The sequence below is a fragment of the Anolis carolinensis genome, chromosome 4 (assembly GCF_035594765.1).
Source record: "Anolis carolinensis isolate JA03-04 chromosome 4, rAnoCar3.1.pri, whole genome shotgun sequence".
Taxonomy (NCBI): Eukaryota; Metazoa; Chordata; class Lepidosauria; order Squamata; family Dactyloidae; genus Anolis; species Anolis carolinensis.
Window position 1 is genome coordinate 214,531,211 of NC_085844.1, and position 16,726 is coordinate 214,547,936.

A 16,726-nucleotide genomic window follows, 5' to 3' on the forward strand; every position below is an offset into this window, starting at 1 on the left:
GATGTATCTTTAAAATTTATGACAACCCTAACCTAAACTTACCAGGTAGTGGGTTTGCCATTGCCTCCCTCTGAAGCCAACAGAGTGTGGCTTGCTTAAGGTCACCCAGTAGGTTTTCATGGCTGAGTGGAGATTTGAACCCCAGTTTCCAGAGCCGTAATCCAATGTTCATATCACTATACTCCTCTGGCTCTCACAGATGGTACATTAAATTTCTGCCCAAACTGGGAGGAGGCAATATTTCTAAAACTGAATTTACTGTATTTTCAAACCTAACCCCTATGACAGTACATTTTTCTAACTTTTGTTCATAGTTCTGCATGAAATCCTAATTTTTGGACCTTACTGCCAGTTTCCTGTGTGTTTAGCAAACCTGCTAGTTCATAAGCTTTTAATCTGTTTTTCAAAAACCTAAAAGCTGCTTAACTTGTTATTACAGTTTCACCATCTTTAAAGTATTTTATAACTACTGCTGTCCTTTGATTTGTTTCCATTTTATTTCTATTATCTTGCAGCATCTTTTATCCAAATTCTTCTTTCTTATAAATCTTGTAAGTAGGAACTAGTAGCTTCTCTTTTAATTGCAGTCATGTTTTTTTCTTTTTTTGCATAATCCCATTTTTTAATTTTTATCATCATCATCCTTTGTAGCTTTTGCTCTTTACATGGGAAGGAAAAGTAACTGTGTGTGGCTTCTTTAATGGGGAAGATTGTTGGCAAAAGCAAGTTAATCTGCCCAAATCAATCCCATCATTTTCTGTACTCTAGTCTGTGATCATGTCATGAATTTAAGGACTTTGCACTAACCGTGTTTTTTTCTTAAAGCTTATTTTATACAAAACTAGTGTTTTGATTTGTATGCATTTTGCATGTAGTATTTTTCCTAATTTCCTAATTTTGCTGGATAGCTTATTCAGGATAAAAATGGCTCATGGGAAAACACATAAAGATTTGGCTTTAGTTGTTTATGATGTGAAAAAAATCAGTGAAGAAATTGTTTTGAAAATACGATTGACCTTGACTTAATTTTTCTAAATTGTAAAACCAGCCAATTTGTAAAGAACATTCAAAACATAAACAGAGCTTCTGTTTGTAAGACTGCAGTTGTTTAGACTTTAATCCTATGTGCACTTATTTAGGGGTAAATTTTATTGAATTTGGTGAGACTCCCGAATAAGAATGCTTAGGATCAGTCTACAAATTTGTTTACAGAGTTATATCACAGACCTTAGTTGATTTAGTATTGAAGGAAAGAGATGATCCTTTTTGTGAACATGTTTCTGTATTATAATCCTAAACTGTTCACCTTTTCTAGAAATGTTAAATCACCTCAATGTTTTCTCTTGAAAATTTTCCAAACTTCTAGGGAAATCTCATTATTGTTAATATCCTCTTACTGATTGAGAGAGATGGAAGTGAAGCAAATGTATGTATGTACAAGCTGATAACATAGAATTACAGGAAGAGTATCCCTAATCCTGGAAATCCAAAATTCCCCCAAATCTGAAACTTTTTACTGCCAACCATTCTCTGCCAGCTGCCCTCTATTACTGTGTGTCACCACAAGGCGTCATCCAGATTTTGAAAACCCTTCCTTCCTGGATGAGGCACTTTGTGGTATGGAAGAGAATGAGAGGCTGGTGTCGTTTGCAGGGTAGCAGCAGGGAGATGGAGGGGCAACAGATAAAGTGAGGCAAGGAGGTGAGACAGAGGGAAGTGTGTTCAAAATGGGCTGGGTCTGTAGGCGGGATCCCCGCAAGTGTGGAGGGGCTGACTGTATTGTATTTTCCCCTTCAAATCAGGCCCTTATACCCTCAGTCTCTCTCCAGCCCTGTGTCTCATTCACAAGTAGTGAATAAACAAGATGTGAGGTTGGAGGAAGGACCAATAAAACAGTGGGAGCTGAAAACTCATGCTGAACACTGTGCTTGAATTCCTGCCCTTTCACCCCAGTTCCAAACTCCACACTTTGGGTCCCAGGCATTTCAGGTAAGGGATAAATATGTATAAATACATACAACTTGACTGGTGTTAAGAAAAATAAAGACAAAGAAAGAGCCAGCCCAGTTAGCTTTCTGATGTATTTAGTAATTTATCAAATATTGTCCTTAACCGTGTCAACCAGGAGGTACAGGGCAACATTCCACATGCACACAGGAACTTCCACCTTCCAGCTTCCCTCCCATCACTCTTGTATCTTATAAATACCACTTCAAGTAGTAGGCCTAAGAAATAGCTTCACAGGTTTACAGGGCTTGAATATTTATCTATAGATCCCCATCCATTTTCTTGCAAAACGCTTCATCCTTATCCCAGGTGATTCCTTTTAGATTTTTTCAAACAGGGTTTATGAAAAAGTCTAAAGACCATAAGAAATTCTAATCACTCTATGTACTAAGTGTTTCCCCTAAATCCGCTTTTTATTGTAATCTGATATTTTCCTGTTTCCAGAGCTTGTATAACTACTTTTAGCTTCAGTAGGATAGAAATAGTAGACTGACTTTACAACAGTAACAAGATAAAGTGCAATAATTGTTGAATTAAGAGAAATGTATGATTCAAACAACAGAACCTGTTTTTGAGGCTCATTAGGAATTTGTAAGGACAGCTAGGAAAAGGAAAGACCTGATAAAGAGTTTTAGAGATTTGAGGGAACTCTTGCTGATGTGCGTTGCTGTAAATTTTAATGAATCAGAGACCTCTGCTTGAGCAGCATGGGATATCATAGCATAAACCTGTGAGGGAAGCAATTATATACTTGGTGGAGAGAATAAAGACATATAATTTCTCATTGCTTACAAAACATAGTCTTATATTCCCTAAATGCTTTATAAACAGAGGCTGAAATCCAAATGTATTGAATTAATGGCTTTCATGATGACTAAATTTGACTTGATCTTTGTGTCTAGGATCCCATGAGCCTATTCAATACATTGACAAACGTAATGAAACTCTGTGCTTCTCATTCTTTATTTTAGCTATAGCAACACAAGCTAGTGTGGAGTTTCGCCGGAAAGGATCGCAAATGTCCGCTGACACTATGGCCTCCAATCCCATGTTTGATGCAGGCGAATTTTCAGACAACTATGAAGCAGGCAGAGCAGAAGCCTGTGGAACCCTTTGTAGGATATTTTGTAGCAAGAAGACTGGGGAAGATATATTGCCAGCCTACCTATCCCGGTACTGACTTGATTTTTAATGGTGTAATATTAGAAGGATTTGCAGTTGAATATCTGTATTGTGTTAGAAGGGACTCTCTGTTCTCTAGTATGCAGCATCATGTTGTGTTGACACAACACTGAGAAGTTTCCGTGTTTCACAATTCTGTCTGCTATAGTTAGGATAACATGTAACGTGATCACCTATTGACCGCTGTGGTATTGCTTCATGATACTGAGAGAGGAAGAAAACTCTGCTTTATTGTACCATTTTAGTGGTATCAGCCTTAATTTTAACGTGTCATTTTGCACATGAAATTAATTAGGAGAAGCCTATTTAACAGGGAAATGCAGCAATATGTTTTACCAGCTACCACAAGCATTCAAATCAAACTTTTCTGCAATTTTTCCTTTATTTTTTCAAATTTTCAGTACTTCTCTATGGTATGTGTATATGTTTCTTCAAGTCATCTATCAATTTATGGTGAGCCCAGAGCATTTAGTTAAGCAAGGAATACTTAGAGGTGGTTGTACCAGTTCCTTCACCTGAAAAACCACCTACAGCACCTAGTATTCATTGCTTGTCTCCCATCCAATTGCTAACCAGGACTAACCCTGCTTAACTTCCATTCTCAGATAGGATATATTGCCATTAGTACATTTAGGCCACTCTTCCTTACTACTGGTCTGTAAGCTTTTTCAACTAGTGTATTTGCTACTGATGTGGGGTACAGGCAAATAAACTAGCTTCAATCAAAACAAAATCAGATCAAGAGAGCTAATCAGTTCTGTGATTCTACAACACTCCCTCAGAGAGCATAACATTACAGTCCATTTTGTGGATTGTGCTCAACCTAAATAGAGCACATTCCTTTGTGTTTGAACCTTTCAAACACTGTTTTAAAAGGTTGTTTGAAGTATTACTATCTTGTCTCTGGGATAGCATGGACATTTTTTGTTCACAAAAGTAATCAAAATGTCTGCAGGATTAAAAATGACCATGCTTTCTGACCTATAGTTTTTTTAATTAAGTCAAAAACATGGTAGACCCTCACATGGCTATTATATTTAAATGTAAATGCTGGTAAATATTGGATTCTGATGTTTCTTTCTCACAACTCACTAAATCTGTCTTTCTTTGCCAGATTTTACATGCTGTTAATTCAGGGTTTGCAGATAGCAGATTCCATTTGCCACCCAGTTCTTGCTAGTATTATTCTGAACTCCCCTGCATTGTTCTGCTGTGACTTGAAAGGGATTGATGTCTTAGTTCCTTATTTCATTTCAGCACTTGAAACTATTTTGCCTGACAGGTAAATATATATGTGCTTATATTTATTTTAGTTAATTTTTTTAGAAATCTACTTTCTACTCCATATTTAAGATTACAAAATTAAAAATATAGACCAGGGTGGCAACTTACATAACAAGTAACTTAGAGCAGCACACCATGTTTGAAAGAAGGGAAGGAAAAATTGTCAATATGCTTTTTTAATGCTAAACTTCCTTTGTCTCCTAGATGTCATGCAGTATACAACTTATGTTGTATGAATGCTTATCCCAAGCCTAGATTTATGTGTATGGAAGGGAAACAAAGATAGGTACCCTTGACTAACTTTAGAGAGCATTATGGTGCCATATTTTGTTCCAAAATCTGTTCAGGATTGAAGTTACAGGAGTATGTGTCATGTCCAGCCTGGCACCCCTAGTGTCAGCATATTGAAGGCCTTCCTTTTTGGGTATCAGTGTAAAGGCACATGTATTATAAATCTTTTTGTTAAGAGAATAATGATTCAGTTGCTGTCTGCTTGCAAATGTGAAGTTAATGCTTTGGTATACTATTGCATCAGAATAACCTAACACGCATATTGGAAACCAGGCTTGGCAAAAGTAGATTTCTTTTTAAAATAGGGTTGGGTTTTTAAAATAGAAATAGTTGATTGTAAAATAATGATTTAAAATCTGGTTTTTACTTGCAGGGAACTCTCAAAATTTAAAACATATGTAAATCCCACAGAACTAAGAAGGGCCTCTATCAATATTTTACTCTCCTTGTTGCCTCTTCCTCATCATTTTGGAATAATAAAATCAGAGGTAATTGAAATCAGTGTTTGCAGATACCTTTTGTACAATTTTAACTTGAGTCTGTTAGTTGTACTTTCCAATCAGCAGTTAACATGCATCACTTGTGTAACATAAAAATACAAAATAAAATTCAGTATAGCAAAGAGGAACTTTGATTCGTGTGTGTTATCAATTGTCTTGCTTTATATTAAGTGGGAAGATTGTTAGACATCATTGATTTGCTGTTTTTATTTTACTGGAGCTGCATGAGGGGCAGTTTTATGTTCTGTTTGCTGATATAATTTAGTTCTTTATCTGTGTCAATTTTTTTCTTTAGTCGGTAAGGGTTAATAAACTAGAAAAATGGTACAAACACATATCAGATATCTGTTACACTCACTGAACAAATATATGCTGGCCCTACTAGTTTCTTCTTCTGTTACCATAGATGATGAAAGCTGTTTATGTTTCAGGTTGTTCTGGAAGGAAAATTCAGCAATGACGACAGTTCATCGTATGATAAGCCAGTAACTTTCCTCTCCTTGAAGCTGAGGCTTGTGAATATACTAATAGGAGCGCTACAAACAGAAACAGATCCCAACAACACACAGATGATACTAGGTTGCCTTTTCTGTTTATCTCACTTTTGAAACTGCTTGCCTTTAGTAATTCAGGGTTCACAATAACTTGGAGAAGTACCTAAATAGTGACAGCTCAATTTCCCAGATTAATAAAGACCGCACGTGGCTGTAGATGGGGGCTATGGCTCAAACAAACCTGAAGCTATTGGTACCAGAGAAATAGCATAACAGGGATACAATGGACCTGATGAAGAAGCAGATACTGGATTCAACTGGCAGCTGGAAGGAAGTCCATGAATAGTTTTGATGTAGGCAGGCAGTGGATTGCTCATCTGCATCAGAGGAGTTACCCAGACTAAGGGAATGCTGTATTGCACCAGCAATTAGTGCTCTGTGATACTTTTAGGATATTGTTGTGAGTCGAAAGTTTACAATATGATGACCCTTTATAAGAGGAGTGGGCACAATGTGGCCCTCCAGATATAGTTGAAGTGCAGCTCACATTAGCTACACTAATTAGGGCTCATGGAAGTTGAAATCCAGCAACATCTGGAGTTCTCATCCGTGCTTTAAAGTGTTTATATATGTGTGTGTGATAGAATCATAGAATAATAAGAGTTGGAAGAGACCACATGGGCCATCTAGTCGAACCCCCTGCCATGCAGGAAAAGTACTATTAAAAGTATCCCAACAGATGGCCATCTAGCTTTTTTTCCTTTTTCCAAGGAAGAAGCTTTCACCACACACTGAGGCAGAGAGCTCCACTTACAGTCAGGAAGTTCTTCCTAATGTTCAGGTGGAATCTCCTTTCCTGTAATTTGAGCCCATTGTTCTGAGTCCTAGTTTCCAGGGCAGCAGAAAACAAGCCCGCTGCCTCTTCATTATAACATCTTTCTATCTTGTCTCCTCTCATGGCTGTAGCAATAATTAACATTGTGCTGTGCAGTTTGAAAGTCTTTCTGCATTCTCCCCCAATCAGTGGTAATGAGTACATTTATGCAATGGCCTATTTTGGTTTTTGTTCCATTTTGCCAACTCAGATAAATGAATTGGTCATAATCTATTAACAAAAAGGAATCCTGAAGCATTGGCTATAAGCTTAATTCCATTTGTTTATCAAGATGTTCTTTTTCCCTAGACAAACAAGGATTTCAGCAATAATGCTGCTATTTGACATGATAGAGGACACTGTAAAGAGCTATAGAGGGGGTGGAGTTGTGCATTCTTGCAAAATATAGTATCTTAGCATTTTGTAAAACAACTTTACAAACATTCTATCTAGCAGGAAACAGTTTGGATCATTGCCACTATTCTTCATACACAGGCTTGGTATGGTGACGAGAAAAGAGGGGAAGTATGTCAACAAATTTGGGAAAACCTTAAAGTCTGCAAAATCATTACCACCAAAATAGCAATGCATTGCTGGCCGGTTGTTGGTAGACAAACTAGGGAGAAATGATAGTATGGACTGTCCTAAAAGAGGATATGTTTGGCTGGAATTTTAAACAGGAACACACTATCCTGTGTTGCAAGTCCCACTTGTTTTCCTAGAAGCATGGTCATTTACTTCATGTAAAAGTTTACATAGGATTCAGTACATTAATGATCTTTCGGAATGTGTGCTTTCATCATAAACTGTTTTTAACATCCCTCCCACATTTTCAAATGAGAGCCATTCAGGCATAAAAGGAATTTGTCTCTTTTAGCAGTTGAAGTATATTTTAGCTAGAATAAAATATCTAGGATTTTTATCCCAGTGTTTGCTATCTGCACTTCTATCATATTCTTGAGAATTATTTGTCATATATTTTAACACAGATGTAAAGTCAATGTATGTTTCATTCTTCAGGTGCGATGCTGAACATTGTGCAAGACTCAGCACTTCTAGAAGCCACTGGTTGCCAGATGGAGACAGTAAGTTTATTTCTTTGTTTTGAGAAATCGTGCTAGTTGTCATTTTCAATGATAACAGATTATGCCAGGGATACTTGTTTCAGGCATTACTTGTCTGAGATGTCAGAGAACAAACCTTCCAACATAATTCAATCCTTTTCTCTAATTTAACAGAACGGAGGTGAGAATATGGTCTCAAAAAGCCACAGCCGCACCAACAGTGGCATTAGTACAGCAAGTGGAGGCAGCACTGAGCCCACTACGCCTGACAGTGAGAGACCAGCACAGGCTCTCCTAAGGGATTATGGTAAGCATTTGGACTAATTTAATATTTACAGAGGTACCCTGTGTCACAATCTCAATTTTTTTAAACCCAGCTTTTGACAAAAGCCATTTCAGCTGAAAGATTTTGGATTACCTGTAGATCTTAGTATAAAAATTAAGAAGGGCAATGCTTTAATTTTGTAATGAATCAAATCACCACTATGATGATGATGACTATTGAATACCCTGGCAGTGATCTAGGGTAGTAGTTTCTTTGTTGGGAAAGTTATACTGTAGTTCTTTAAGTAGTACATCGTTTGGTTACATGGGATGGCATTATTTTCATCCTCTTCTCAGCTGCTCCAGAGTCAGAGTCCTTTGGCCCCATTTCATCTGAGAGGGAGGATAATATGATTCATTTGGGAGAGATAATATGCATGTTTTTTCCAGTTCCTTGTTTTTGTCTTTTAAGTTCCATGTGTTTCATTTGCTTATATTTTATGGAGGCTAATAGAGTATTAACTGAATCTGTTCCATGTTCTAATTTTGGTCTGAGAAATCCAGTATTTTGCAAACTGTTTGTCATTTTGTTGCCAATATTAACTGATATTAATCTAATATTCCTGAAGGTTGGGTGTGTTTTATGTGCTGCAAACATGTTTAAAGGGCGATGTCCTGCATCAGTATTAGAATATTTAGAATTACCTTCAGGAGTTGGTGAAATATTGTATCTTTTGCAGTAATTTTATATATTTCTTTAATAATAGTGATTTTAGCAACTAAATTTAACTTGGAATGTCCTTGTTCCCTAGAAATGCTTTTGTTTTCTGTACTTTCCAACAGTATACTGAGTTGTTATGGCTTTATGGTATCTCATATATTGTCTGGGGTGTGTCATGACTGTTCTCTTGTAGACCTCTGAGTCTAATAAACCAAAGAGCACAGAACATGAGAATTGGAAACAGTTTAATTGAACAAAGGTCGGATGCCCCAAATGAAGGGGGAAGAAAATACAAGCCTATAATTAAAGTTTATAACTCAAAAAATCTCCTACAAACAAGTCATCATTTGCCACCATTTCACTTCTCATCTAGTGTCCCTAGTTTCCTGCAATCAGGAAGTTACCTCCACTACATGGCCTACATAGGGAAACCAAATGACTGAAATTTGATTATATTAAAACTTAAAATTAATCCAGTGAAATCATGTAGTTGATACAAAAATGTCAGTTTTTTAAAAAAGAAACAACTTGAAATTTTACATGTTTTAAAAGCAACTGCATGTTTGTTGGATGCCTTCAACCATAATTGTATCCCAATTGCACAACTATAGAAGATTTGTACCACTTTAACTGCCGTGATTCCTTTCTGTGAAATTCTGGGGTAGGCAGTTTAATGGTACTCTAAGCATGGTACTTTAAGCATTCTCCAGTGCACTTCCTTGAAGTACAGAACCTTGGCAGTTAAAGTGGCATAAAAATGTTATAATCTATATATATATAATGGGAATTATATGCATTCATTTGTAGATCTAATGGCATTATTTTTATGTGGCTTCAAGTCAACTCCAACCTACAACTCCTCCTTGTTGTAGGTTATTTTGGCATGATTTATTCAGATGAGGTTTACTCTGGCTGCCTTCTTAAGGTTGGCATTGCCTAGGGATGGGTTTGGTTGGCTGAGTTGGGATTTGAACTCTGGTCTCCCACACTCCTAATCTTATATTCCACACTGGATCATATTCTAGGGATATTACAGTTCAGTGTACAATTGGAAAGATGCTTCAGTATATCTTGGAAAATTTAGGAAAAATATTACTTTTCTATAAATATTCATGTACACATTTTAGAAGCTAAAATGCATTTAAATTTTCATAAGAAATGTGAGTCACCATACTGAGTACAGAGGCATTTTCTAAAACTAAAGAACATTGCTAGTAATCAAGTATGAAATTCTCTCTTCCACACTGAAAAGTATTTCCTCACAAACCACAAAAGTCTTACAGTAGTTTAACTGGCAAAACCTGCTGGATTAACATTGAAAAAAAACATTTTGGGGGGACAGCAGGTCCATATCTTATGTGTAAAGGTCAGCCTGAGGCATGGAAAACTTCTGTGTTCCCCAGCTTCTATGAGAACATGAATATCTGTAACTAAAAACAAGTTTTTCTAACTGAAAAGATTACATAGCCTTAACTAGGTATCTTGCTATTTCTGCAAAACAGTTAAATGGGAAGGAAGCTCTTAAAGGAATTCATAGCATTTGAAAAATGTCAACTTTGAAAGATTGGAAGTTTTGTAGATGTGAGTGGGCAGATATAATTTAGAATTTGAATCTAGATACAAGACACGTTGTGGATATATGATGCCTGACTTTAAAATGTCCTTCAGCCTTTATCCAAATTGGATCAGAAACTAAAGAGCACCGACCAATATGTAAAAAAATTAAAGGAGGCCCTCTGTATCCACAGATTCTCCATCAGAGTCAGTGGTCCTTTGAAGGAAACCATAAAGCTGTTGTGGCCCTCAAAGAAAATGAGTTTGACTCCCTTGCCCGTCTCTGTAAGACTGCAGCTGAGACCTTCAATACTACTACCCTGTTTCCCCGAAAATAAGACAGGGTCTTATATTAATTTTTGCTCCCAAAGATGCACTAGGTCTTATTTTCAGGGGATGTCTTATTTTTCCATGAAGAAGAGCTCACATTTATTGTTGAACAACAAAATGAACATTTATTATATACTGTAAAGTAGTTGTCATCACAAACCAGCATAACCAGACAAACTGTGAATCCTATCAAGAATTTCTTGTTACTACCATTATTTACATGTGCAACAATCTATGGTACCTCTTGCAATTTAGGTTTCACAAGGTTTCCACGCTGATTTCTCTCTATTCTAGTTTCAATGTAGTCATGAATGATGAATAATATAATATACTATAATAATAATATGATAATATAATAATAATATAATGATATACAATATATTAATGAGATAATATAATATAGGATATAATAATAACAGAATATGATAATATGGTATTAATAGGATAATATAATAATGGGAAATAATAACAGAATAGCATAATAATATAATAGGATAATATAATAGAATAATAGAATGGAATAGAATGATATAAAATATATTAATAGGGTAATATAAAATGGAATGTAATAATAACAGAATAATAATATGAAAATATAATAGAATAATAATATAATAATAATATAATGATATAATAATAATAGAAAAATATAATGATTTAAAATATATTAATAGGATAATATAATAATGGGATATAATAGTAACAGAATATGATGATAATAATATGGTAATAGAATAATAGTATAAAATAATCAGTTTCATGGCATAGGATAGAAATAAGGATGAGAGGAGAATCCCAATGCGTCCTGTACCTTTAAGGAGCAGAAGCCTTGGGGACGAGTGGAAAGCCCTCTTCCTTCCCTCCCACCCTCCCTTGCCCTGGCTCCAGGAGCCAATCAGAAGCCTCTGGGAAGAAGGGAGCATGGCCAGCGTGGCCTTGTCTCCGAAGGAAGAAACGGCAGCGCAGCAGCAGCCAAGGAAGGTTTTTCAAGCCGCGGCTGGGGGACAGGCAAGGCAAGGCAAGGCAGGGAGGCACAGAAAGCAAGCACTTTCTCTCCCTCCCTCCCTCCGGTGTGTGTATGAGTGTTGCTTTAGCCCTGCAGCCATGCTTCCCAATGGAACTCTGCTGCAGCCTTTGTTGCTAGGTCTTACTTTTAGGGGAGGCCTTATATTTGGCAATCCCCCCAAACCCCTGCTAGGTCTTATTCTTTGGGGAGGTCTTATTTTCGGGGAAACACGGTAGTAGCTGCTTTCCAAATGACCTTAAGGGCTAAGTGGGACTACAAGGAGAAAGTGTCTCACATAATCAGAGTTTAAACTTAGCTTGCAAGCAAGGCTGACAGTGAGGTTCTGTTAACAGAGGTTATGTGTTGGTGGTATGTTCTCCCACTTAATGAAGTATTCTGCACCAGTTCTGGTTCCTGGACCAGTGTGCTGTAAATAGTTCAGCCTTGGCCTACTTATTTCTTGGATGACTATAGTCAGGCTGCCATGGTCCATTTAAGTCATAACTGACATACCTGCAAAACCTGAGTCACTTCAATCTAAAGATGGATCCATAAGTATCTCCAGGCTGCAGATGTATCATTCCAATGGAGTATCACTCTGCCCGGAAGATGGATTCTGCCCCACAGAAATGGGATTCGCTCACTCTCAAGCTATTGTCTTTCCATAATTCAGCCCCAATTTATCCTCTTCCTGTTACCATAGTTGATGGCATCAAAAGCTGTTGAAAGATCAAGCAAGAGAAATAGTTGTGCTCCTCAGTCTCCCTCTCGACAAATGAAATATTCTGCTTCAGCCCATTAACAGCCAAAAGTCACTGAGAAGACTCTCCTAGATATGTCTTTGACTATGCCGGGACCAGGAAAATATAGTTCCCCAAGTGAAAACTTAGTCTACATTATGCTCATAAACAATGGAATAGCCACTCCTCAAAGCATACAGTCAACGCACAGCTAAAAGTAATTGGAACATCTGAAAATCAACATTTAAAAAACATTTCTTAGTGCATTCATACTAAGTTCTACTGAAATCAGTTTGATCAGTATATAATTTCTCAAATATCAATTGTGCCTTTGATTTGTTTACAGCATGTGGCTGCTCTAAGGCAACCCTGTCATGCAATTTCTTTGCAACATTTGTTCAGAAGGGGGTTTCTATTGCCTTCCTGTGGTTTGAGAATGTGTGAATTGCTCGAGCTCAAACACTGGATTCTTATGGCTGAGTGGGGATTTGAACCCTAGTCTGCAGAGTATAAGGATACATCTACACTGTAGAATTAATGCAGTTTGACACCATCTTAATTGCTATGACGCAATGCTATGGAATCCTAGGGTGTGTAATTTTGTGATGCACCAGCACTCGGGCAGAGAATCCTAAAGACTTTGTAAAACTATAACTCCCATGATTCCATAGTATTAAGCCATAACAGTTACATTGTGTCAAATGACTTTAATTTTACATGAAGTTGTATCCATACTTTAACACTAAAACCACTATGTGATGGCCAACACTAGTCCCATACTCAACCAATTCACGATATGGGTTCTCGAACCCCCACAGTCATAGAATCATAGAGTTGGAAGAGACCTCGTGGGCCATCCAGTCCAACCCCCTGCCAAGAATCAGGGAAATCGCATTCAAAGTCTTTTATTATTTATTTGGCGTATGTGAGGTGTTGAACATGTTGCTTCCCAAACATGCATATTTTGTTTTCTGTGTGTACTGTGGCTGCTTTAGCTTCTGCCTGATGGACTGCTTTGCTGATTGTTACTAATGCTTAGTTGTTTTCCCTCCCCCTTGGTGTGTGGTATTGGGGTTTATATCCTAGCTCTTCATACAGATACAGCAGCTGGGCTCCTGATCCGCAGCATTCATTTGGTAACACAAAGACTCAACGCTCAGTGGAGGCAGGAAATGAGCATATCACTGGCTGCATTAGAGCTTCTGTCTGGTTTGGCAAAGGTGAGTATCAGCCAGGTTCCCTTCCAGAGACTGTTTCTGTTAGATTGTGGAATTTGGGCTCACACTTTCAGTCCTTTCCAGCCAGAATTTCATGCTTCATGATGTCATGGAGAGCTTTTATTCCTCACTTCTCAGGGAATATCTGATTCAGGTGGAAAAATAATTTGTTTCATGCTGAGGAACCATCACTCCCCTAATGAGTATGATCTCTCTCCCCTTCTTGTAACTGCATATTTGCTTCTGTGTTGGAAAGGAAACTATATTGGTTAAACTATCCGTCTGGAGTAGCATATTTATGGAGACAACATAAATGAATAAAAGTCAAGAAGATTTTTCAAACCAAATAGGACCAAAATTAATAATTCCTTTATGTAGCATGTCATGTAACATTCCCATAATTTACATTCTTTTTTCTTAAGCTTAGCTGACAACAAAGCTAATCGGGATGGTGTGACTTTCTGAAGAGGTTCAAGCTGAACCTTTGTATGTAATGTTCATTTCAGGTGAAGGTTGGCGTTGATTCTTCTGACAGGAAGAGAGCAATTAGTTCTGTCTGCTCTTACATTGTGTACCAATGTAGCCGCCCAGCCCCTCTCCATTCGAGAGATCTTCACTCCATGATAGTAGCAGCATTTCAGTGTCTCTGTGCCTGGCTTACTGAACACCCAGACATGCTTGATGAAAAGGTGAGTGAAACACTGTTCTCTGCCTCTTAGAAACTAAATTATTTTCCCTTGAAATATTTAAAGATTTACTGTGACAAGCAATTTCATTAGATTGTAAGGTGTTCCCACATTTTTCAAAGCCACATTTTGAAACCTGAACAACAGAAATATAAAATCCAACTTAGAGAACCAGCTTTCACCACCCAATTGAAACAATTTCCATAACCAAACACTGAAAAATGCCAATTGAACAACAGGTCTTCAGTTCTGTTTTTCTTAGTGAAATTGAAGCAGGGAGCTTAGAAATAGTTTCTGTGACAGGCTATCTGTTCTTAATGTTTTTTATATAATAACTAGCTTGGGGACCCGGCGGTGCCCGGGTTATTTGAAAAAGGCATGATTTGTATTTGAACGTTAGGTATTCTCAGTTTAGAGTGGGTGAACTACAATTCCCAGAATCGTGGTTCAATCCTCCCCAAACCCTGCCAGTATTCAAAGTTGGCCATTTTGGGTCTGTGTAGCATGGTCCAGATCTGTCGTTGGCTGGCCATCACCCGGCTGCAGTGCTCTCTGGATGGGGGTGAACTACTACAACTCTGTGAGTTTCCACAGCAGGCAATGTTCCATCTGTGTGCCAGTTTGGTCCAGATCCGTCATTGGCTGGGTTCAGTGGTCTTTGGATGCAAGTGAACTACAACTCCCAAAAGGCAAGGCCCATTTCCACAAACCCCTGCAGTATGTTCAGTTGGTCATGAGGCTTCTCTGTGCAAATTTTGGTCCTGGACCATTGTCGTTGGGGGTCAGTTTCTCTGGATGCAGGTGAACTCCCTTTTCCCCAAACTTGTCCAATATGTTGTATTGGTTATGGGGGCTCTTTGTGCCAAGTTTGATCCTGGTCCTCCATCGGTGGGGTTCGATTGCAGGTGAACTATAAATGCCAGTACCTACTACTCCCAAATGTCCAGGCCAATTCCCCTCCAAACCCACCAGTATTCAAATCTGGACATATCGGGGATGCATGGCAAGTTTGGTCCAGGCCCATCATTGTTTGGGTTCATAGCATTTTGGGTGTAGGTGAATTACAACTCCTCTAAATTCCCCAGTAGAAGTCACAATGCTCTGACTTGATGCAGGGTAAACTACAACTTCAATCCCCCAAACTACTCCAGTAAGTTTAGTTGTTGCTCAGTTCTGCTCTGTTTGTTATGCAGACAGATTTGAAATGAAGGGCAGTAAGCGAAATCATGCAAATTCCACACCAATGGAGAACCCTGGGATGCCTGCCTGTGGTGAAGGAAAACGCAAAATCTAGGATGAGATGGTCCCCAAATGAAAGCATTCCTTGGGTGGTGGGACGTAGTGTTTGGGGAGGACATTGGCAAGGATTGGGCTACATGTTCATGGAGCTCGCTGTAACCGCAATGTCAGTGGACGGGAGTGACTTGCTGGCTTCTCAGCACTGGGAACTGTAGCCTGTTTGTGGAGGCCGGAGGCTGCCTGTGTGAGCGGACACCCATGCCACATACACACATATGGGTTTTCACTTTTATTATGGATATAGATATAGATATCAACAACAACAACTTTATTTCTAGACCGCCCTCTCTCCCCAGAGGGACTCAGGGCAGTTAACATACATATAAATGGCAAACATTCAATGCCACAACTACTCCACTAATATCAAAAGTATAAAATGACTCATTATAATACACAATACAGTAGAGTCTCACTTATCCAAGCTAAACGGGCCGGCAGAAGCTTGGATAAGCGAATATCTTGGATAATAAGGAGGGATTAAGGAAAAGCCTATTAAACATCAAATTAGGTTATGATTTTACAAATTAAGCACCAAAACATTATGTTATACAACAAATTTGACAGAAAACGTAGTTCAATACGCTGTAATGTTATGTTGTAATTACTGTATTTACGAATTTAGCACCAAAATATCACGATATATTGAAAACATTGACTACAAAAATGGCTTGGATTATCCAGAGGCTTGGATAAGCGAAGCTTGGATTAGTGAGACTCTACTGTATATACACAATGTCCTTTGCTGTATCCTAGAACATTATGTCACAATAATAATATCTTTATTTTTATACCCCGCCTCTATCTCCCCAAAGGGGACTCAGGGCGGCTTGCATGGGGCCAAGCCTGAATAAAAACAATAGCACAATGCATTGCTGCTCCTCAGAAGCTAATGAACTCACCAGTGGCTTCTTCTGGAGTACATGGCAGTTTTTACCACAACGAGTATAGGTTCAGTAGGTTTGTTCTTAAGTTGGATTTGTATGTAAGTTGGAACAGGCACATTTTAAGGGTAATTCTAGTCAATTTTTTTAGTTTTTTATAGCATAGGAAATGTTCGTTTTGCTATTTGTGCCTCTGTTCAGAAGATTTCACCTCACTTTCTGTCCCTGTGAAAACTGGATTTTGAAAAATGCGGTTTGTTGTGGAAACAAGGATTGGTGCTAAAGCTTCAATTGAGACAGTTTTTGCTCATGATAACTCTTACAGGAGTGAA

At 38.0% G+C, this 16,726-nt stretch overlaps 1 protein-coding gene across 6 annotated transcripts in view; it reads left to right on the plus strand.

Moving 5' to 3' along the window:
• Window positions 1-16,726, plus strand: part of ralgapb (Ral GTPase activating protein non-catalytic subunit beta) — a 62,434-nt gene that overhangs the window by 23,214 nt on the left and 22,494 nt on the right. For 3 of the 6 annotated variants that reach the window (XM_062978770.1, XM_062978766.1, XM_062978765.1), the window contains exons 10-18: window positions 516-551; window positions 2,979-3,180; window positions 4,304-4,471; window positions 5,138-5,252; window positions 5,696-5,843; window positions 7,653-7,717; window positions 7,871-8,003; window positions 13,398-13,531; window positions 14,035-14,217. In XM_062978770.1, the coding sequence (XP_062834840.1) occupies window positions 516-551; window positions 2,979-3,180; window positions 4,304-4,471; window positions 5,138-5,252; window positions 5,696-5,843; window positions 7,653-7,717; window positions 7,871-8,003; window positions 13,398-13,531; window positions 14,035-14,217 (1,184 nt within the window). The remainder of the gene's footprint in view (window positions 1-515; window positions 552-2,978; window positions 3,181-4,303; window positions 4,472-5,137; window positions 5,253-5,695; window positions 5,844-7,652; window positions 7,718-7,870; window positions 8,004-13,397; window positions 13,532-14,034; window positions 14,218-16,726) is intronic. The other 3 variants (XM_062978767.1, XM_062978768.1, XM_062978769.1) reach the window with 3 other exon arrangements.